General features: G+C 46.4%; 1 protein-coding gene across 7 annotated transcripts in view; it reads right to left on the bottom strand.

The window, feature by feature from the left end:
• cdh23 (cadherin-related 23) overlaps positions 1–23,168 on the bottom strand; it is an 815,609-nt gene that overhangs the window by 234,829 nt on the left and 557,612 nt on the right. For all 7 annotated transcript variants that reach the window (XM_072491426.1, XM_072491427.1, XM_072491428.1 and 4 more), the window contains 3 exons: positions 8,061–8,121; positions 4,268–4,413; positions 2,312–2,447 (listed from right to left, as the gene is read on the bottom strand). In XM_072491426.1, the coding sequence (XP_072347527.1) occupies positions 2,312–2,447; positions 4,268–4,413; positions 8,061–8,121 (343 nt within the window). The remainder of the gene's footprint in view (positions 1–2,311; positions 2,448–4,267; positions 4,414–8,060; positions 8,122–23,168) is intronic.

The following is a 23,168-nucleotide window of genomic DNA, read 5'->3' as shown; positions in this document are numbered from 1 at the left end:
GGAGCAATCAAGTGGGCTGCTTTGTCCGGGATGGTGTCGAGCTTCTTGAGTATTGTTGGAGCTGCACTCATCCAGGCAAGTGGAGAGTATTCCATCACACACCCGACTTGTGCCCTGTAGGTGGAGGACAGGTTTTGTGGGGAGTCAAAAGGCGAGTTACTCGCCCTAGGATTCCTAACCTTTGACCTGCCCTGGTAGCCACAGTATTAATGTCACTAGTCCAGCTCAGTTTCCGATCAATGGTAACCCCAAGATGTTGATTGTGGGAGATTCAGCGATGATAACGCCATTGAATGTCAAGTGGTGGTTAGATCATCTCTTGTAGGAGATGGTCATTGCTTGGCACTTGTGTGGCGCGAATGTAACTTGCTACTTGTCAGCCCAAGCCTGGATATTGTCCAGGTCTTGATGCATTCCATTGAAACACATAATATTCACCTTAAATGGCTTAATAGGCTACATGCAGGGTTGGTAACCAGAGGAGACAGTCTTAAATGAACCAGAGAGACGACATTAAAACATATTTACAAAGCGAGTTGTGGTGGTCCACTGATTGAAATAGCGATGAAAGCAGATTCAATCTGGGGTCACAATCTCAAAATAGGGGGTCGATCATTTAGGACTGCAATTCGGAGAAATTTGTTCGCAGGGTGGATTGTTCAGCCCCCAAAAAAATGGATGCTCAAGTCAGATATTTGCTACATTTTTGGACACTTGGGGAACCAAGGAATACAGTGATAGTGTGGGAAAGGCCACAATCACATCAGCTATGATCTTAGTGATGGCAGAGCAGGCTTAAGGGGTGAAATGGCCTACTCCTAGATCCTTCTGGTAAGGGGAATGCTAAATCAAGGGATTTTCCAGATTCCAGAAGGTTTTAAGAGGATCAGCAATGGAAGATTGTTTCCACTGAAACAAGAGCTTGAGGTGCATATATTGGCTGTTCTGCTTTCCTATCGTATAACAGTGAGTCCTCCTCCACTTCGGGTACCAGGCCCCAAGAGGTAATTGCCAACCATGGACCTCCACCGGATTGGTCTATGGTTATGAATGGTCTATGGTTATGAATGGCAAAGTACCACAGTGGTTTGCTGTTGCCTCATGCGATCTAGCTGACCAGGAAACTCCCCTTGCTCTTATCGCCCGCCATCAGGCACATTGGAAGGATTTGCAGGCAGATAACCAGTCTGTTTGGCCATGATATGGACCGACCTTCCATGGCCATCGAGTCCTGAAGTGGGACTTGAGCCAGACCGTCAAGGTCAGAGGTTACCTATGAGGTCAGAAGATCAGACCACAGCAGTGACAGCACTGCAAAAAGTACTTAATTGGCTGGAAATATGATTTGGGGAGATTTGAAAGGTGCTTTTCAACCACAAATCCACTTGTTCTTTACCCACAAGTGCTCTGCATTCTAAATAAGACACTTGTCAAGTTTGGTTCAGATCCTCATAGATACATAGAAGATAGGAGCAGGAGGAGACCTTTTGGCCCTTCGAGCCTGCTCCGCCATTCATCACGATCATGGCTGATCATCCAACTCAATAGCCTAATCTTGCTTTCTCCTCATAGCCTTTGATCCCATTCTCCCCAAGTGCTATATCCAGCCGCCTCTTGAATATATTCAAAGTTTTAGCATCAACTACTTCCTGTGGTAATGAATTCCACAGGCTCACCACTCTTTGTGTGAAGAAGTGTCTCCTTATCTCTGTCTGAAATGGTTTACCCTGAATCCTCAGGCTGTGACCCCTGGTTCTGGACACACCCATCATTGGGAACATCTTCCCTGCATCTACCCTGTCTAGTCCTGTTAGAATTTTATAAGTCTCTATGAGATCCCCCCTCATTCTTCTGAACTCCAGTGAGGTCAATGCCAACCTAGTCAATCTCTCCTCAAATGACAGTCCCGTCAGCTCTGGAATCATCGGTCACAGAAAGCTGCGACAATGGACATGGAGAGTTCAGAGTTCACGATGCACTAGAGGTCTAAACAGAGGCGAGCTGTCTTCCACCCTGCACCCCTCTCTCCTCCTTAAAATCCACATCTTTGGTCACATGTCCGAATAGCTCCTCATGTCAATTGGTGTTTGATAATTGCAAAGCACTTGGGGATGTTAAAGGCTACATGAATGCAAACTGTTGTCATTGCTGCCTATTACCCCCCTTCACATCTGGGATTTTGGCAAGACTGATGTAACCAGAAAGGGATCCACCTGGTATCTCTCCGGCCTGCCTATCCTGAACCCCGGTGAGCACACTGTTCACCTTTGCATTAAGCAAACACCAGGATAAGCTGGAAGAATAGAATTACCAGTGTCGCTGTCACTTGCTCGGACTACAGTGACTGATGTGCCAATTCCTGCGGTTTCCCTGAGCCCAAGTCGGTTATACTGCTGCTGGGTGAAAACCGGTGTTTCGTCATTCACATCCTCCACATAGATGATCACCTAGATAAAGAAAAAGGTCAAACCACGGCCATCTGAGGGCAAGAAGAGTGAACGGCCGAATTACCAAGAATCCGTTAGTGATTGAATCAAAACCGTCTACCATCAGGTTTCCCCTTACACCGAACATAGACCAACCTGAAATAAGTGGCTTCGCATCAGGGTTTCAGTGAGCCAGATTCAACAGCATAAACATTGGCTCACACAGCATCTGGGTGAGAACAGCTCCGTTATAAACTACTGATCGACACGATCGTGAGTGGGCGCCCCAAGATACTTAGGGCTCCATCTGCAATGCATTGTGGAAATGGGGCGGACAAGGGCAAAATAAGTGGAGTACCACAAGGATCTGTTCTGGGGCCGTTGCTGTTTGTCATTTTTATCAATGACCTAGAGGAAGGCGCAGAAGGGTGGGTGAGTAAATTTGCAGACGATACTAAAGTCGGTGGTGTTGTCGACAGTGTGGAAGGATGTAGCAGGTTACAGAGGGATATAGATAAGCTGCAGAGCTGGGCTGAGAGGTGGCAAATGGAGTTTAATGTAGAGAAGTGTGAGGTGATTCACTTTGGAAGGAATAACAGGAATGCGGAATATTTGGCTAATGGTAAAGTTCTTGGAAGTGTGGATGAGCAGAGGGATCTAGGTGTCCATGTACATAGATCCCTGAAAGTTGCCACCCAGGTTGATAGGGTTGTGAAGAAGGCCTATGGAGTGTTGGCCTTTATTGGTAGAGGGATTGAGTTCCGGAGTCAGGATGTTGCAGCTGTACAAAACTCTGGTACGGCCGCATTTGGAGTATTGCGTACAGTTCTGGTCACCGCATTATAGGAAGGACGTGGAGGCTTTGGAGCGGGTGCAGAGGAGATTTACCAGGATGTTGCCTGGTATGGAGGGAAAATCTTATGAGGAAAGGCTGATGGACTTGAGGTTGTTTTCGTCAGAGAGAAGAAGGTTAAGAGGAGACTTAATAGAGGCATACAAAATGATCAGGGGGTTAGATAGGGTGGACAGTGAGAGCCTTCTCCCGCGGATGGAAATGGCTGGCACGAGGGGACATAGCTTTAAACTGAGGGGTAATAGATATAGGACAGAGGTCAGAGGTAGGTTCTTTACGCAAAGAGTAGTGAGGCCGTGGAATGCCCTACCTGCAACAGTAGTGAACTCGCCAACATTGAGGGCATTTAAAAGTTTATTGGATAAGCATATGGATGATAATGGCATAGTGTAGGTTAGATGGCTTTTGTTTCGGTGCAACATCGTGGGCCGAAGGGCCTGTACTGCGCTGTATCGTTCTATGTTCTATGTTCTATAATCAGACAGACTGGAGGAACGCTGGCTCGAATGCTATCGAGGGGTCAGGATACAAGAGCTCAAGCAGCCTTCTGCAGATAACGGGAGATATTGTAAAATTAGAGATGGCTCTTTCAGGAGTGAAACTAGGGAACACTTATCAACACAAAGGGCGGTAGAAGTTTGGAACTTACTTTGGTAAACAGCAATTGATGCCCGGCAAACAGTTAATTTTAAATTGATAGATTTTTATTAATCTAAGGTATTGAGGGCTACGGGACAAAGGTGGGTACATGGAGTTCGATCAGGTATCAGCCATGATCCCAGTGAATGGCGGAATAGATTCTGGGGGGGGGGTTAAATGACCTCCTCCTATTCCAATGTTTCTAAACAAAGAACAGAAATAATCTTAGCCCTGTTCCGGGGTTACATGGATGGAAATGGATGGAGAGAAGACCCAGACCCATGGGTATTACATGGGCAACATTCGATGGCGGCCGGAGTACGCGGACAGACCAAAGTTTTTTCCTTACTCTCACAGAACTCCACATCCTCCCAAAGTCATTGTAGGCCTCCACCTCCAACACATGAGTAGAGCTGCTCTCTCTGTCCAAGGGCTGGGGACCCCTCGAGATAAGTCCAGTACTTTGATCCATTTGAAAGTTGCCATTGGGATTTCCTTAAAAATGAAAACGGAGAATTGAGTGGTTGATACCGAAGTTAAAAATAAGTCTCCTTGACCAACCTTCCTTCAACCCGTAAGAGTGATAGCTTCTTTTCTTGTTGACTTCCTCTGAAGTCGATTCATTAGATGGGGTGTAATTTGTCACAGTATGCAGCCCGTACCAGTTTGGCAGTTACTCAAAATCACTGAAATTCTCGGAAGAGGACTTTGCAGATAAGCAGAGCCTTCACCTCAGTCATCGCTCAGGAAAATGGAATCTTAACTCTTGCTAATACAGGAGAAATGGGCCTCATAAATACCAGCCTTTAGCACAGACCACCATTGACTGGGTGCGACTTGTTACAAGTAATTTGAAGTTTCTGAATCATGTGGTTCAGGCAGTACAGTGGGCAGAAAATATTTCACGAGCGCTGAACGCGTCCTTTTTGAGTCTGGGGGCTTACTGTTTATCCTAAACTCTATAAGCAGCTGGTACACCCACATCTGGAGAACACACCCACAGTATGCATTTCAGAGAGATATACAGCTTGTAGAGAGAGTGTAAAGACATGTCAGGAAAATGGAAGGCATACAGGGACTACCTTAGGAGGAGCATTTAAGAAATCTTGGATTACAATCTTCAGAGAGGAGAAGATTGATTTTTGATTTAGTTGAGCTTTATAGGTTGATACATGGTCTTACTACCTCGAAGCCTGAAAAGTTCTTCACTCACAAATACTGTTTTTTGCGTAGTCACCTGTATAAACTACGAATTTGATATTTGTAAAAAAAAAACAATTTCATGTAGAGTTGTTGATATTTGGAATGCTTTGCCTAATTCTGTTGTGAATGCCGAAAATGTAGTGACTTTTAGAAACAGTGCGATTACTATGTGTGCGTTGTCTGATGTTGCTGATGTTCTTGCTTTTAATATTGCGCCTATGTGCTTTGCACTGTACGGCAATAAAGCTAAATAAATAAGTAAACATTCTTTGTTACTCTCTCCTTATTCAAGCATTAATTACAATTTTCTGCTATAGTCACTTCACAGTGAGCATTGTTGAAGCACTCTTATAGAGCTGAAGGAGTTTACAGAAGGATGCCATTTCCAATCACCGCTGGAGCAACTCTAGACTAATCACGCTCCCTGGCTCTCTCCCCGCATTCTTGTTATCTTCCTCCGTTTCAAGTAATTATCCAAACTGCTCTTAAAACAAACAATGGTCTCTTCCTCAAGTGCTCTCTGTGGCAGATTCCAATGTTCCACTCACTCCAATGTGAGGAACTCCATGCCGAGGGTGACTGGGAAAGACAGGAAGAAGATAGGCGGAGATGATGGAGGTGTGCATTTTAGAAAGAAGAAGACCAAGGGAAGTAAGAGTGAAGTGAAGGGACAGAGAGAATCCTGGAATGTGGCCAGACGGATTACAAAGCAGAGACGCAAGTCATAGGAAGTGCAAAGGGATCTCTGTTCTTGTGGCTGGAGGGTCAGAGTACAGGAACCACTGATGGGGTTGAAATACATCTCACAATGCAGCAGGATGGCACAGTGGTTAGCACTGCTGCCTCACAATGCCCAGGGACCAGGGTTCGATTCCAGCCTCAGGTGACCGTCTGTGCGGAGTCTGCACGTTCTCCCCGTGTGTGCGTGGTTTTCCTCCGGGTGCTCCGGTTTCCTCCCACAGTCCAAAGATGTGTAGGTTGGGTGGATTGGCCATGCTAAATTACCCTTTAGTGTCCAAAAGGTTAGGTGGGATTACTGGATTACAGGGGTAGGATAGCGGAGTGGGCCTAAGTAGGGTGCTCTTTCAGAGGGCCAACACTGACTCGATGGGCCAAATGGCCTCCTTCTGCACAGCAGGGATTCTATGATTCTTCTATGAAATCAGGAGAGCCAATTTTCAAATACATCTTTGTACACCACAGCGAACTCCATCTTAATGTGTCACCTTACAGATAAATATTCACGATCGTACCTTCCAAAGGAATTTTCCAAATCCTGAAACAACCTGCATTTATATGGAGCCTTCAACATAGTAAAAATGTCTCGAGCTGCTTCACAGGCGTGCCATCAGGCAAAACCTGATGGCAAACCATATTAGGAAATATTAGGACAGGCATACAAAAGTTTGGAGAAAGAAGTAGGCAGTAAGGCGATTCTCAGAGGAGGAGAGAGACATGCAAAGACTGGGAATCTGGAAATGCATGATAGAGGAGGGGCGTGGGTGGGGAACAAATGGTCAAAACTCTTTCTCGTTCATTCCATTACATGTGGGGGTCCCACTCACAATCACCCCTATTTTTGATGACCTCTACTTGACTCCCTGTCGCCACTTGCATTCAATTCAATCATCCTCATCCTTTGGTCTACAGATTGCACCCTGCAGTACGTATCTGTGTGCGTGGGGTACGTGTGCGTGTACGTATGTAACTTTCCTTCCATCACTCGGTCTTTATTTGTGTCCCGGTGAAGGAGGGTCATTAACCACATCAAAGGCGGACTCTCAGGAAATAAAGTGAGAGAATCAAACTCTGGGAAGACAGCGACTGATGAATCTGTTGGGTGGAGGGGAGACCTGCTATGGAGCATTGGAGAATTAAATCCTTTCCAACTCTCACGGCACAAAGATGCTTTCAACAGTTAAAACATACACCGGTTCTTTGACGCAACAACCTCAAAACTACTGGCAACAATAAAGAGCAGATAATTGTTTAACCCACTCCATATTTGAAAAGGAGAGGCGGTCCACCCATTTATTTTAATGGTTCTGTGAAACTACGGAATGCTATAGGAATGTGCTGAGCCTTCAACGGCCTATTATTACCAACTGCAATTTGTAGCCGAACCCATCAATTTTTAATGATCAGTTTTCGAAAACAAGACAAAGAAACATGGCACCAAAGGTTATTTGTTGGCTTTTCGTGAAGTTCACACTCCAACTTTCTTGTATTAACCACACCGTTGCAATGCTTTTTTGCTGCAATGAAAATAATTGAATTTGTACTGAATCTTTCAAAAGCTCAAGATCGTAGAATCATAGAATTTACAGAGCAGAAGGCCATTCAGCCCATCGAGTCTGCACCAGCCCTTGGAAAGAGTACCCTACCTCAGCCACACCTCCACCCTATTCCCATAACCCAGTAACTCCACCTAACCTTTTTGGATACTTAGGGTAATTTAGCATGGCCAATCCACCTAACCTGCACATCTTTGGACTGTGGGAGGAAACCCACGCAGACACGGGGAGAACGTGCAGACTCCGCACAGACAGTGACCCAAGCCGGGAATCGAACCCGGGAACCTGGAGCTGTGAAGCAACCATTGTGCTACCGTGCTGCCCACGGATGTCCAAAGGATAGCACCTCTGGGAGTGTGGTGCTCCCTCAGTATTGCGATGGAGTGTCAACGTGGATTAGGTGGTTCAAGTGTCTAGAGTGGAACTTGAACCCCCAAACTTCCAAGTGGGCTTGAGTCACCGTATGGAATCCTTTAATTGAAAGCTCTCTCCACGGATGTGACTTTCCGAATGGGTTGGAGTGAATCGGAGTAGCCAAACCCCGTCAACAGAAAACATCTGCTTCTTATTTAAGCCGCTCCTTTAATTAAGTTCTGATGCTTTTTGCTAAGCAAGTCAAATGCAGCAGAGGAATGTCGATGATACCTGAGAGGATTCTGTACAAAACCTTCCCATTAACTCCTTCATCCGCATCAGTCGCTTTCACCTATTAAAACAAAGGAAAGCCAGATTCAGCAATAACAAACCACAATGGATATAATGGTGTGTTGGCTTTTGAGTCACGCTCTGCAGGCTGAAGGCACTTGTGGGTTATTGCACAACTGAACTCCATTTTTTCCTATCAGAAAGAAAAATATAGACATATTTGTAGACTTACCTGGTCTCAGAAATACCTCAAAATTTTTTTATTCATTCATTCTTGGTATTGCGATATCGCTGGCCAGGCCAGCATTTATTGCCCATCCCTAATTGCCCTGGGGAAGATCATGGTGTGCTGCCTTTCTACAATAAAATAGAATTCCTCCAGTGCAGGAGGCCATTTGGCCCGTCGAGTCCGCACCAACTCTCTGAAAGAGCGTCTTACCTAGGCCCACTCCCCTGCCCTATCCCCGTAACTCCACCTAATCTGCACATTTTTGGACATCTTGAAGCTGTAACTCCCATTGTTGTGGGTTTGCCCACATTGTTGTTAGGGAGAGAATTCCAAGCTTCTGACCGAGTGACGATGAGGGAATGACCGACATATTTCTGGGCCAGGATGGGGCATGACACTCGGGAGGGAGAATCGCATTCTGATCCGTTGGCTCCCTTTGTCCTTCTAGGTGGTAGAGTTTGCAGGTTTGGAAGGTACCTTAAGAGTTCCCGCAATGCATCTTATAGATGGTACGCACTTCTGCCACTGTGTGGTTTTTGAAGGTGGGGGGCACTCGAACGCAATGTGTTACAATGAAGTGAAGTGATAGTTACGTAGGAAAATGTGGCACACTTATTTCCCACACAGCAAGATCCAACAACCAATTAAATGACTGGCCAGTGAATTGGAGGCGGAGTTCTCCAGCCATTCGCTCGCGGTGGGATCCTCTCGTCCCACCACCCCCTCCTGTGGGTCGCTCAGCGCCGCGGGGTGACTTCAACAGGAACTCCCACTGATAGTGATGGGAGCAGAGGATCTCACGCCAGCGAACAGCGGGCCGCCTCCCGTTGCCAGGAGCCACGTGGCTGGGAGGCCGGGGAGTCGCATTAACTGAGGGAGATACATTGGGCTGTGCGACTGCAGAAGGGTTTGCTCATCTCACATTTTTGAATCGTGCAATACTATCATCTTTCTTCAGGGAAGAATTTTTGGGTCTGAGGCTTTGAACCAGTGAGAAATAATAACGTGAGACGTGAGCCTGCCCTAATGACAGGAAAAGCCAAGGATAATAGAACACTTGCAAAACAAAGCAAGCCAAAGGTTAAGATAATCACCTTGAGCAGTGCATGTTTGACACATTATTAATGATTTGAAAAAAAACCACATTTGATCAAGGCAGTTGAAGCTCCACATCAAAATGCATTGTCCACTGATCTCTTCCTCGAGGAACTTCGGTGTTTGAATTTCCTGGGGAAAGCTAGACAGACACTCTGATGATTATTTTGTTTCCCTCTTCTGAGTTTCCACGTAATAGTTGAGTGAATTCTCCTCAAAAGGCACTAAAGACAAACAGGAGCACTCTCTACTGGCTCGAGGTAACTGAGCACTGGCCAGTGGTGCTTCCTGGTTTTGGGGTGTAAGTAACGAAGCACCTAACATTTCTATTGCACGCACAAAAGCTTTGAAAAAGAGTCATTGGACTTGAAACATTAGCTCTTTTCTCTCCCTACAGATGCTGCCAGACCTGCTGAGATTTTCCAGCATTTTCTTTTTGGTTGATATGATCTTGGCGTGACTCGTTAATTCTCGCAGTGCATTTGATCCAGCAACCCTATGTGATAAAAAGATCCTTCTCCACACAGTCCTAAATCTCCTTCACTTAACCTTCCACCTCCCTCGCGATCCCTCAAATACTGGATTCAGTCTCATGTCAATTACATCCTGACCCTTGTACTTTTAAACACACCTCTAGAGTACCCAATTCATTTTTTCCAATCAAGTGGCAATTTAGCGTGGCCAATCCACCCAGCCTGCACATCTTTGGGTTGTGGGGGCGAAACCCATGCAAACACGGGGAGAATGTGCAAACTCCAGACGGACAGTGACCCAGAGCCAGGAACGAACCTGGGGTCTCAGCGGGGTGAGGCAGCAGTGCTAACCACTAGGCCACCGTGCTGCCCATTTTTAAACACACCTCTACCACACAACCTCATAATTGCCTCCGTTTTAATAAATCAGCCCCATTCTTTGAGTCCTACTTTCTATTTGTATTTTCTTATAGCAGTCAACATCCTAATAAAACTGTGCCGAACTCTCTCTATTGTCACATTAACAATGTGCTGAGCAGAATCTAATCATTGAAGACAGCGATGGGCCACCTACGCCAGTGTGTGGCCCTACTTCATCTCAGTGGCCTGCAAGGTTGAAAGTGGGGTTTATTCACTATCCGTGACCCCATGAATAAGATTAAATGCCTTCAATACCCAGCGAATATTTCATAATGAGTCATAGAAAATATTTAACCATTGTGGTAGTATGCATTAGGGGTCATGTGGGACTGTGAAGCCGTGATGTCATTGGCTGACAGATCCCGGGTCCTGGTTGGCTGTTGACCTCTAGCTCCGCCCTGAAGGCGGAGTATAAGAACCAGGAGTTCTCCCCCGCAGGCCAGTCTGTTACTGAACTGTGGGGAACAAGTCACGCTTAATAAAGCCTCATCGACTTCATCTCTATCCGTCTCTCGTGAGTCTTTGTGCGCTACAACCATTTATATAATAAAGAACTCACATCATATTCAAATGGTAAAAACATAATAAATATTTACACTTTGGACACAGAGGGAGCGCACGACTCTCACAGTGAATGTTGTGTAGCGATCGGCACACTCCTCACTTCACCTGCCCTCGCTTTACGAGTGAATCACTTCAGTCGCACCGGTCGGAAAAATCCACACGGCCGGATGTCAGTGCAACGTGGCAACCCCGCGTGTGGGCAACGGTCAACAAAATGTCTGGTGGGCTGCCCTCAGGACCCGGATGCATGCGGCCCCCCGGGTCGGAGGGCGACCACCACCAGTTTACGAGGATGTTAGAGTCCTTCCTTTTGATTTCCCTTTGTTCCCATTGCTTTTGTTGTAATTTATTACCTTCGACCCGTGGACTCATGAATGTTAAGCAGTGGACTTAAGCCGAGGTAGCCTGCTGGTCAGGACAGTGTGGCCCAGAATTTGCGTTTGGAGGGGCGAGGTGCCGAGGGAATCTTAAGAACCAGCTTTGGAGGAAGTTGGCTCCAGTGGCTGGCTGGCTGGCATCCTGTGGGCTGTCCAGGGACAGTGTTCTGGCTGAGAGCAGTCAGTGATTGAGTCCTGCGGGATGCTTCTGAGAGAGCTGGTCAGAAGTGATTAGACCTTGAAGGGAGTAGGAGCTCTCTCCCTGCTGAAGTAAAGGGCTGCTTCAATGTTCTAAAACAAGTGAGTGCCTGGCTCATCTTTACTATAGAGTTGAAATGATCCGGAATCTACAAAGAGTGTAGACAGCCTTGCCAGAGAAAACCCATCAAGCTTAGCGGAAGAAGCATCAAAATGAAAGCTTGAACTTCTGCAAGACTTCAGCTAAAAACCATGAGAGATCATTTATCCTTTTCACGTCATCATTTTTTATTCCCTCTCAACCACCCTTGCCCTCTGTGTTGTCTGTGCATGTGTCTATGTAATATATACATGGCGGCACGGTAGCATAGTGGTTAGCACTGTTGCTTCACAGCGACAGGGTCGCAGGTTCGATTCCCGGCTTGGGTCACAGTCTGTGTGGAGTCTGCAAGTTCTCCCCGTGTCTGCGTGGGTTTACTCCGGGTGCTCCGGTTTCCTCCCACAAATCCTAAAAGACGTGCTTGTTAGGTGAATTGGAATTCTCCCGCTGTGTACCCGAACAGGCGCCGGAATGTGGCGACTAGGGAATTTTCAAAGTAACTTCAATGCAGTGTTAATGTAAGCCTACTTGTGGCAATAAAGATTATTATATAGTGAGGCAAGTTGCAAAGTGGCGGTTGGGTTAGGGGTATTAGGTAGTCACTTACATTTTTGTCTAACTGTTTAATTACATTACTGTTAAATAATAAAAGGTTATTTGTGCTAAATTTACAAACCTGGGGACTGCAGTGTTTTGGGCTCAGCCAAAGTCCGCAGGTATTTAAAAACATTTCATTTCACTTGCTTTGCGATTCCGGATCAAGTGGGATTGGAATGGACCGTGCGTTGTTCCAGGGATTGTGCCAAGGAGGATTCAGGGGCTAAGTACGCAAACCTTTACATTTTTTTGAAACAATAGTTTCAAATGCTCATTTTCACTTTTATTAATCGAACGATTCTATGGAGAGCAGTTGATCATCTTTGGTTTGTCGATGAGCACTGATGAACCTCTAGATGGTGCTGCAATGTTACATTCATAAGTTAACACAAACTGGGCGCAGATAAAAACTGAAGTTAAAAGTTTTTTTAAAAACAAGCAGTGAGCACTTCCGCTGCTCAAATGGAGTTTTATCACCACCTCTATCCACTTAAGAGAAGATCATTGTTGGACGTGGAGTGAAAGTACCGTCATCAGAGCACAAAGAAGCTGCTGAAATATCCTTACCTAAAAGCGCTGCAACTGAATCTGAAGAATACTCGAAATTCAGTGTTCCGCTAAAAGCCAGCAAATTGAAGTTGGGCTTTTGAGTGGTCCTCTCTCCCCTTCCCACGCACATTATCTGTTATGTCCCAGCACCTGCTTTAATCTACTGTTCCTGCCCAGACCCATGACAAATGCGTTGCCTTTCAAGCAGCTCAAACCAACATTTCTCACTCCCCCTCATTTATTTTCATCTCCAAATTGCTCTGTGCTTTCAACTTACAGGGAGCACTCAGATAGCTTTTGTACTCCAAGCACAAAGCACTTCATTCACTTTGCGAATAATAAGTTATTTTCAAGATGGCCGCTTTCACATCGCGAAGGTAAGACGTCCCCGACTCTTACAGATCTGACGCAGGTCTTGGGAGCTTATAGCTGGCGTCATTTACGATCAGATCTCCTACTCCAATTCAAATCACATTGGATCGATTGGGATCCCATTAAATCTCTTTCATGTTTACGAACGGTGGTCCACTAGGATTCAGGCCCCGATGGGTTCACCATTTAGCTAACAGCAGATACAGGGAGTACTGGGAGGCTGGGACTAAAATGACTGACGAGCCATCGTCAGTTGTCAAAGTTTTGCCACATGCTCTCTGGTCAGACCTGGCCCACCCACCCTTTTTCTCTCGTGTCTTTCTCCTGCCCTAAATTTCCAAAATCAATGCAAGATTTTTCCCTGTGGATCTCCGGGCCCAGTGGTGGGGGAATCAGGGACCCGCACAATGTGGAGAGCAGTCACTCATCTCATCTTGTTCCCCAAATTGGTAAGTAAGCGGCCAGGAGATGGGACAGCCATCCCATTAAGGGATGCTGCACAGGCTCTTGAAGCTGGAGGGCCAATACGAGGCCTCTTAACACAATTGCTGATCGTCGCCACCGTCACCACTGGCACTTCGTATTCCAGTTTTTCAGCCAAATTTAAACTCCTCCAGCTCCTGTGGAGGGATTGGAACCCACGCCCTCAAAGCATTAGCCTGGGACCTCTGGATTACTAGTCGAGTCACGTTACCACTATGACCCTAGCGGCAAACACTTTAGTGGATCTCACCTGATGCGGCACTAGGTGTGCACCAAGTGGCCTCAGCAATCTAGGTTAATGGTCAATTAGCCAACGTTCCCATTCGTGCTTTAGCAGAAGTCGGTGTGGACATCAGGTAAAGACCGGCCCAAGTTTGGCTAAATTGCCCCATGGCTAAACAACCTGGCAAAGTTGCTTCTGAACCCAAACGCAAAGCACACTGGACGGGATTTTCAGGCCCTCTCCGCCAGCGGGCACTTCCCGTCCCGCCGAAGGAGACCCCCTGCAGAAGGTTCCCCAGCAGTGGGACCGGCAGGAAAGACGTGCCGTGACGGGGCTGGAAAATCCCGCCCAACCTCTCTGATCAGGCAGGATAGGGGTGACCTGCACCCAAGAAACCAAATCTCGCAAAAGGAGAGGGGGAGCCCAAGGAGAAAGAAGGGGAACTTGCTTTAGAAAAGGGACTATTTTGGAGAAGAGGTAACGTACGAGCGAAGGATGTTGATAGTCTTCAAGCTTCTACTATTCTGGAGTAGAATTAATGAGGTTTAAGGTCCCCTGACTTGACTGTTGGGACCAGATCGTCAAATGTTCCACAACCCACGCATCAATTGTCGATTTCTCCCTCGCTTCAACACTTCTTATTTAAAGCTCACTTATTCAAACCCTTTCCACTCAATTGATTCTTTGAAGCAAATCTACCTCAAAGTCCAACTGCTATTTGAGAAGTTGAGCAAAACCAAAATCAATGAGTCACTTTTGGAAACCATCCAGGTACCTGGATGCACTTCAAGGAAGTCTCACTTTTCTTTATCTGATTCGGATTGTGTCAACTCTTCAAGTCATTAACTCCAACTGATTATTACTTTTTTTCCTAACAAACAAAAGATAACTATATATCAACCCTGGAAGAAAGCAACATGTGGAGACAACCTCGGGTGCGCTACTGTTCAATTCTAGCAGGTATGCGCATCAACTTCAGCTGCATATTGCTTCGTTGTCAAGTTGATACATGTCTGGGCGCAACTATCCACAAGCAAATGCGAATGTACACCACACCTCTATTTCTGATCAATTCAATCAGTTATTCTACAAAAGGTATGTTTCCCAAGTTTGAAATAAAGAACATATCGTGCCCAGAGCATTGCAAAGCACTTCACCGCTAATTAAATAGGAGTTTGTACATACATTGGTTGAGGGATAAATATTGGCCACAATACTGGGGAAAATTCTCCGGATCTTTTTCCTAATAATACCACAGGCTCTTTCCCACCCAACACAGGGGGTAAATGGGTCTTCGGTTTCATTTTTTATCTGAAAGAATGCATCGTTGGGATTCCAGTGTTCCCTTGATGCTACAATTAAATTCTCTTCAATTCAATAATGTCGGCAGATGCAGCCATTGTTTTTACACAACCAGATCCACAAACAGTGATTAATAACCAAATAATTTGCTTTAGCGGTGGTAGTTGAAGGGTACCTATTAGTCAGGACACCAGGTAGATAGGGCCGCAGGTTAATGTCTTATCTAGAAGACGGTACCTCTGACAGTGCAGCACACTCTTCGCACTTTAGGCTTCGGATTAGGTGCTCAGGTCTCTTCAGCGAGGCCTGAACCGCCGACTTTCCAACACAATACTAGCCGCTACCAAGTCAATGCCAATACTGCATCCTGCTCCTCCGGGGCTTCAACGCAGAAAGCGGCTCCTGCGACTTTGCCAATTCTTTCTGGAGTGACGTTTTGTACTTTGGCACCAGAAGAATCAACACAGAAGCTTCCGAATCGTTCTAAAGGCCCACCTGGGTAATGAATGTTCTTCAGCGAAGGGAACCTGACAGTCTCTTGTTGCCCTCCCAAGAGGTCTACCATTCCACCCCAGTTACAAATAACTGTTCAATGAGAAGTAGCAAATTGGATGTAGCCAACCATGCAGGACAAGATGTAACCAAGCGCAGCCTGCGGATTTCTAATCAACAATTATGGAGCCGTGCCCAAGTTCGGAGAGATCAGTCTACAGACCAGTCAAGCAATAGCCTGTTTACAGAATCATATTTAATCAGTCATTATCCTAGACTCCGGCATCGCACCGGTGAATGCACAGTGATACAGAGTCAACTGAGAGTCCTTCAACTCCAGTCCCTTAAAGATTCCTGGCTTCAGGTCACACGAGGTCAAGAAACCTCTTTGCTGCCCATCTTCAAATGGTGAGTCAGTAAAACCCCCAGGTTGAGCATGAGTTGTGAAGTGTTGACACTGGAAGAATTGTGGCAGCCAGTGTGTGCACATCAGGGTTCCAGAACAACAAAACATTACTGGCTTCAGCAAAGTTGGTCGAGGAATAATTGCTGACTGGGACACCAGGCCGAGGGCTGTAACAGTTGTGACTGTGAGCTCCCCAGTTCTTCACTGAGCTGCTGCAATGCGATCTTTCACTTTCATAGAACATAGAACATAGAACAATACAGCGCAGTACAGGCCCTTCGGCCCACGATGTTGCACCGAAACAAAAGCCATCTAACCTACACTATGCCATTATCATCCATATGTTTATCCAATAAACTTTTAAATGCCCTCAATGTTGGCGAGTTCACTACTGTAGCAGGTAGGGCATTCCACGGCCTCACTACTCTTTGCGTAAAGAACCTACCTCTGACCTCTGTCCTATATCTATTACCCCTCAGTTTAAAGTTATGTCCCCTCGTGCCAGCCATATCCATCCGCGGGAGAAGGCTCTCACTGTCCACCCTATCCAACCCCCTGATCATTTTGTATGCTATTTCTTTTTTCTTGGCATTGCCACATCAACAGTGCAGAAGGAGGCCATTCAACCCATCAAATGCACTGACCCACTTAAGCCCTCACTTCCACTCTATCCCCCTAACCCAATAACCCCTCCTAACCTTTTCGGACACTAAGGGCAATTTATCATGGCCAATCCACCTAACCTGCACGTCTTTGGACTGTGGGAGGAAACCGCAACACCCGGAGTAAACCCACGCAGACACAGGGAGAACATGCAGACTCTGCACAGACTTTCCCTGGAGAGTCAAGTTAACATCTCCTCCGAGAGGCAGCAGCACCTCAGCTAGTGCAGCACTCCGTACCTCACAGGGGTGCCAGCCAACATCTGTGCCCCTTTACTGCTGGGGATGAACTTTAATCCACAATCCTCTGACTCAAAAGAGTGAGAAAACTGCAAGCCGAGCCAGGGTCAACATCTAAAGCGCACGAGGCATTGATGGTCTTGTCTGCCCTCTCGGACGGGAATAAAGGATTCCCTGGCACCCTTTTGAAGAACAGCAAGGGAGTTCATCCCTCAGCCAACATCATTCAAAAACATCTGACCATCATCACAATACGGTTTGCGGGAGCTTGCTGTGCACAAATTGGCTCCCACATTTCACGCGGTGCAACAGCGACGTTCATCTGTAAATTGCTTTGAGGTTTACGGAGGTTGTGAAAACTGCTGTATATAAATCTACGTCCATCTTTCTTTTCAAATAACCACTGGCAGTTTTACGCCACCACACTGTCATAATATGCACCCATGCACATCATGAAGTAAAAGCAGGCAGTGACAGACACTCAGTTGAGCCAATCAATATACAGAACAGAACACGACCAATCACAAGACAGGACACCAGAGGGGGGCTTCCACCTATAAAACACACGCGGCATCAGCACTCCGCCTCTTTCCACTGGTGATAGCTGTAGTGACAGTCAGGGTGTACAGATCATTCAACACCTCCTACACGTGGATCAGAGCTAGCCTGGTCTAGATAGTTAACTTCGGATAGTAGAGAGTCAACCGACAGGCAGCTGTGTGTTTCGTTACTAGAGTTCAATAAATCTCATATTGAACCAACGCCTACGTTTGGTGCATACTTGATCAGTTAATTGCATTGTATGCAATCGGTGTTACCCCAGGTGAACAACACGACACACACAAAGTCAAGCTGTATTATGAAGTTTCCAATCCAATATGCCAGCCTACACTGATATTGTTCGAGCCAAAATGAGCAGGATTATTAAAAAACGGAAAATACTAACACTGCGAGCATGAGGGACTAATGACGCCTTAGAGCGCATGGGTGGAACAACATGGGCAGATCTTAATGATGCGATGTTTCATTTACAATGTGGGGAGTTTTAGGAGTCTATTCCACATGACTGGGAGTTAGCTAAATCGCAATTTTACCTCCAGGGACGTTTGGCACTTTCCTACCTCTTGATAGTTTCTTAATGGGCATTTGAGATCACCACACAGTTACCATGGAAACTCTGCAGGCAGGTTCATGTCCAGGGATGTTGGGGCAGGGGCTTTCAAAGGTCTTTGCCTTCATGGGCGGCACGGTTAGATACCAGGCGGCTTTGCAGGCCAGTTCAGAAAGAGAAAATTAAAAACGCTTTTTATTCTTTACAAACCCGTACCTATCTCGGGCTGTGGACACCGGGGTGATTTTGCTGCTCAAGTAACTGCACAAAACACCGTCATTTCCACATCGCCAGAGCCTTTACAAACTTGCAGGCGAGGGAATCAAAGCACAAACAGAATTAAGTTGTGACTTCTTTGGAATAGAAAGGACAAACCACGGAAACGGCGGGCTGAATCCCCCCCCCTCAACTCCCGGCCTGTTTTCCGGCCGCGAAGGGGGTCCACCAGCAGGACCGGAAGACACCTGACTGCAGGAATGGAAGGGCCGGAAAATCCCACCCCATTTTGTAAAACAGGGAATGAAGAACTGGACACTTTGGAAACTTTTACGTCACTGATTTCCCCCCCCCCCCCCCCCCCCCCCCCCGATAATTCCAGAGGGTTCACAGCTCGCGTGGCTCTTCCCTTTCTGCGACGTGGAGATGCCGGCCCTGGACTGGGGTGGGCTCAGTAAGGAGTCTCTCTCTCAACCTTTCAGCTGGTGTCGCGAGGCTTCTTTCTGTTCCTCTTCTGTGTTTAATGTCACAGTTATTCCAGAAATGCAACGGAACATCTATCCGCAGGAGCTCGAGTAAATCATTCTCTTTCCGTCTCGATTTCTGTTCGTTTGCCTCCAAGATCCGAAGTCACAATTATCGACGTCTGCCAGCGCTCATTATAATAAATTGACGTACAGATCAAAGCTTGAGGAGGTGGCGGATTTCCAAGATTTTAACCATTGTCTTGTTGACAAAAATGAACAAAGACGTTAATTTCCAGAAATGGCAGCCAACATCACCAAGAAGAGAATTCCCAGATACCTTAAACAGCCGACAAGTCAGATTACCATCACCAGGGTCTGTTACATTTTTTTATAATTGTGATGACGTCTTGTTCCGATGATGGGCCAAATGGCCTCCACCTGTACTCAATGATTCTACGCCAAACGGTTTCAGTTTTATCCCGTTATCCACTCCCCAAGTTGCTCAAGTGGCCCCTCCCTACTCTATCCCATTTCCGGATACTGTTTGACATTCCACCCCAGCACACTTTTCCCCACAGACTCTCTGGCTAAGACCTGTGGATGCCCTCCGCGCCACCAAAACTCCCACAAAGACAGAGATAATTGGGTCGTGCTCCTGCCAATCCCGCCTGGAGACTGTGCTGCTATCAATGACTTGGATTGATTTCATGCCTGTAACATCTTCGTAACACTCCTTCACTCATTGCATTTTGTTAAAGAATAGAACAAACTTTTTCCCTTGTTGGAGGGGTCAATGGCCAGGGGGCATCGATTTAAGGTGAGAGGCAGGAGGTTTGGAGGGGATTTGAGGAAAAACGTTTTTACCCAGAGGGTGGTGGGAGTCTGGAAGTCGCTACCTGAATGGGTGATGTGGCAGAGACCCTCGTAACATTTCTAACATAGAACATAGAACATTACAGCGCAGTACAGGCCCTTCGGCCCTCGATGTTGTGCCGACCTGTGAAACCAATCTAAAGCCCATCTACACTGTTCCCTTATCGTCCATATGTCTATCCAATGACCATTTGAATGCCCTTAGTGTTGGCGAGTCCAGTACTGTTGCAGGCAGGGCATTCCACACCCTTACTACTCTCAGAGTAAAGAACCTACCTCTGACATCTGTCCTATATCTATCTCCCCTCAATTTAAAGCTATGTCCCCTCGTGCTAGACATCACCATCCGAGGAAAAAGGCTCTCACTGTCCACCCTTTCTAATCCTCTGATCATCTTCTACTCCTCAATTAAGTCACCTCTTAACCTGCTTCACTCTAAACGAAAACAGCCTCAAGTCCCTCAGCCTTCCCTCATAAGATTTTCCCTCCATACCAGGCAACATTCTGGTAAATCTCCTCTGCACCCTTTCCAATGCTTCCACATCCTTCCTATAATGCGGCGACCAGAATTGCACGCAATACTCCAAATGCGGCCGCACCAGAGTTTTGTACAGCTGCAACATGACCTCATGGCTCCGAAACTCAATCCCTCTGCCAATAAAAGCTAAGTAAGAAGTCTTACAACACCAGGTTAAAGTCCAACAGGTTTGTTTCAATATCACTAGCTTTCGGAGCGTGCTCCTTCCTCAGGTGAATGAGCAGCGCTCCGAAAGCTAGTGATATCGAAACAAACCTGTTGGACTTTAACTTGGCGCTGTAAGACTTCTTACTGTGCTCATCCCAGTTCAACGCCGGCATCTCCACATCATGGCTAACAGCTAACTCACCGTACGCCTTAACAACACTCTCAACCTGGGTGTACACTTTCAAGGATCTATGTACATGGACACCGAGATCTCTCTGCTCATCCACACTACCAAGAATCTTACCATTAGCCCAATACTCTGTTATCCTGTTATTCCTTCCAAAATGAATCACCACATACTTTTCTGCATTAAACTCCATTTGCCACCTCTCAGCCCAGCTCTGCAGCTTATCTATGTCCCTCCGTAACTTGTAACATCCTTCCGCACTGAAGAATTTAGATGTGCACTTGCGATCCCAGGGCAGACAAGGCTGCAGGGCTGGAAAATGGGATTAGAATGGTTTGGTGGTTGTTTTTGACTGGTGCAGACCTTTTTTGTACTGCATGATTCTATGACTCTACGACTCAAAATCAAACTGCTTTTAACCATTGCTCCAAGTTTCAATCATCCTACATTACAACTGTAAACACCGTAACACACTTTATAAACCATAAAAGGATACGCTGTAGGCAGTCTATTGCAGTGCACCGCGTTAAAATAGACTGTAAAACGTTTTGCTATAGTGCGTTATTTAAATAGACTCTGTTGACTGTTTGCTCTCGTGCACTGTTTAAGTAGACTCTGTGCTCTTGTGCACTGTTTAAGTAGGGGCTTGTTTAGCACAGTGGGCTAAACAATTGGCTTGTAATGCAGAACAAGGCCAGCAGCGCGGGTTCAACTCCTGTACCAGCCTCTCCGAACAGGCACCGGAATGTGGCGACTAGGGGCTTTTCACAGTAACTTCATTGAAGCCTACTTGTGACAAGTGATTATTATTATTATTAGCAGTAGACTCTGTAGACTGTTTGCTCTTGTGCATTGTTTAAGTAGACTCTGTAGACTGATTGCTCTCATGCACTGTGACTTTGTAGACTGCTTGCTTTAGTGTGTGTCTTGTTACCTGTGTGGTAGGTAACTCGTGCTACTCAATCCTTGGTTGATGGTGAGGTCTTTAAGGTTAACAAGATCGAACTACAATAACTACACGTAACTCCACTAGCCATCTGAACTATTCTGATATTGCCCTGGTCACAGTGCACCCGAGAGAGAGAGAGACTGAGGGAGACACAATGTGGTTGCTTTTTATACCCCTGTGGTCCGGCCCTCTAGGGATCATGTGGTGCTGCTGATTACACATTAACCCCTTGTGTACATGCACATATAAAGATCACTACAGTGTGCTGTTTAAATAGACTGTTTGTGGAGTAAATAGAATCAGTTTGCTATGTCCTATTCTAAGTTCAACCCTGCCTTCGACTCAGCTCGACACAGGGGTCATTAACCACTTTGGTGATCTGTTAGCTTGTGATGAATTACATGTGTGGCTTCATATTGTGGAATCTCACCGACCAGGAGCTAAATTGAAGCTGCTTAAAATAATTTCACACACAAGCAGCTTATTTTGTCAGTCCCTTACTCAGTTATATCATACTTGTACCGATAAATATATGAAATCGGACTAGTTTTGTTGGTAGGAATTTGCTTACTCTCAGTGTACTCTCTTCTTCTGGATGCTCGATTTGAAATTACCTGGAAAAGGGCCGATTTGTATCGGGGGGGGGGGGGGGGGGGGGGGAGAGAAACGATCATTGTCATGATCAACATCAGCGTTCCGGGATACGGGCCAATTTAAACATGGAGCGACAGCCAATTTAAAAATCACAATTTTGATACCAAAACGGACAATGGTTTTTTTTCCGGATGAGATTATATTTGGCTGGCCTTAGCACATCTGCGAATGCTAATGGTTGCCGTGAGGGCTGTATGTTCTCACATGAACAGTGGTTCCTTGGCACTGTCGGTGCCCATGCAACTGTACCGCAACATGATGCCGGGGGGTAGTGAGAAATAGAGTGGGGGAAGGGGTCAAAAAAAAAAAAACCCAACTCCAACGGTATTCCCACACATCCTGACGATCAAAGCTTTGGGCGTGCGGAGCCAAAAGCTGTGTTCCAAACTCAGTGCAACATTTCATTCCAGCCCTCTGTAATCCTCACAGCTGGAAGCATATTACCTCTCTCTGTGTGAGCCCAGCTGACAAGACATTGGCAACACGATTGAAGTCTTGCCAGCTCTCTTGTACGGCTCCTTAAAGCGGTGGTGCCCACGTTTTCTGCCTGCATTTCCGCGCACAAACGAGGGGGGCATTCCCTATCCCATTAAGTCGTTGAAAGGATAACAAATCCTTGGGAAGAAGGCGCATTGTGATTTCAACATCTATCCGTTAATGAAAGAGAAAGACTTGCACCTCGTGTCAGCCGTGGATCAGTTGGCAACCCCCTGGCCTCGGGTTCACAAGGTTCAATTTCACTCCAGAGATTGGAGAGCACACAGTCTTGGCTGGTGCTCCAGTGAAGGGAGTGCTGGGCTGTCTTTCAGGCGAGAGGCCGGACTGAGGCGCTGCCTGCCCTCTTGGCTGGGCGTACAAGGCTCCGTGATCCTGTTTCAAAGAAGAGCAAGGGAGATCTGCCTGGGGCCGTGGCCACCATTCATCCCTCAACCGACATCACCAAAGCAGATCACCCCCATTTGTGAGATCTTGCTGTGCGTACTCTGACTGCCGCTATTTCTATTGGTGACTACACTGCAAAGAGTATTTCATTGGCTGCGAAGCGATTTGGGCCACGCTGCCGCAGAGAGAGGCGTTAATATAAATGCAAGTTTCTCTTTCTTTCTGAAGCACTTTTCGATAACCATCATTGCTGTAGTAGAGGAGTCAGCCAATCGTTCTCAAACTGGAGACATTTGATCACT

Source organism: Scyliorhinus torazame, chromosome 28 (genome assembly GCF_047496885.1).
Source record: "Scyliorhinus torazame isolate Kashiwa2021f chromosome 28, sScyTor2.1, whole genome shotgun sequence".
NCBI classification, from domain to species: domain Eukaryota; kingdom Metazoa; phylum Chordata; class Chondrichthyes; order Carcharhiniformes; family Scyliorhinidae; genus Scyliorhinus; species Scyliorhinus torazame.
This window is presented reverse-complemented; position numbering and strand designations above follow the sequence as displayed.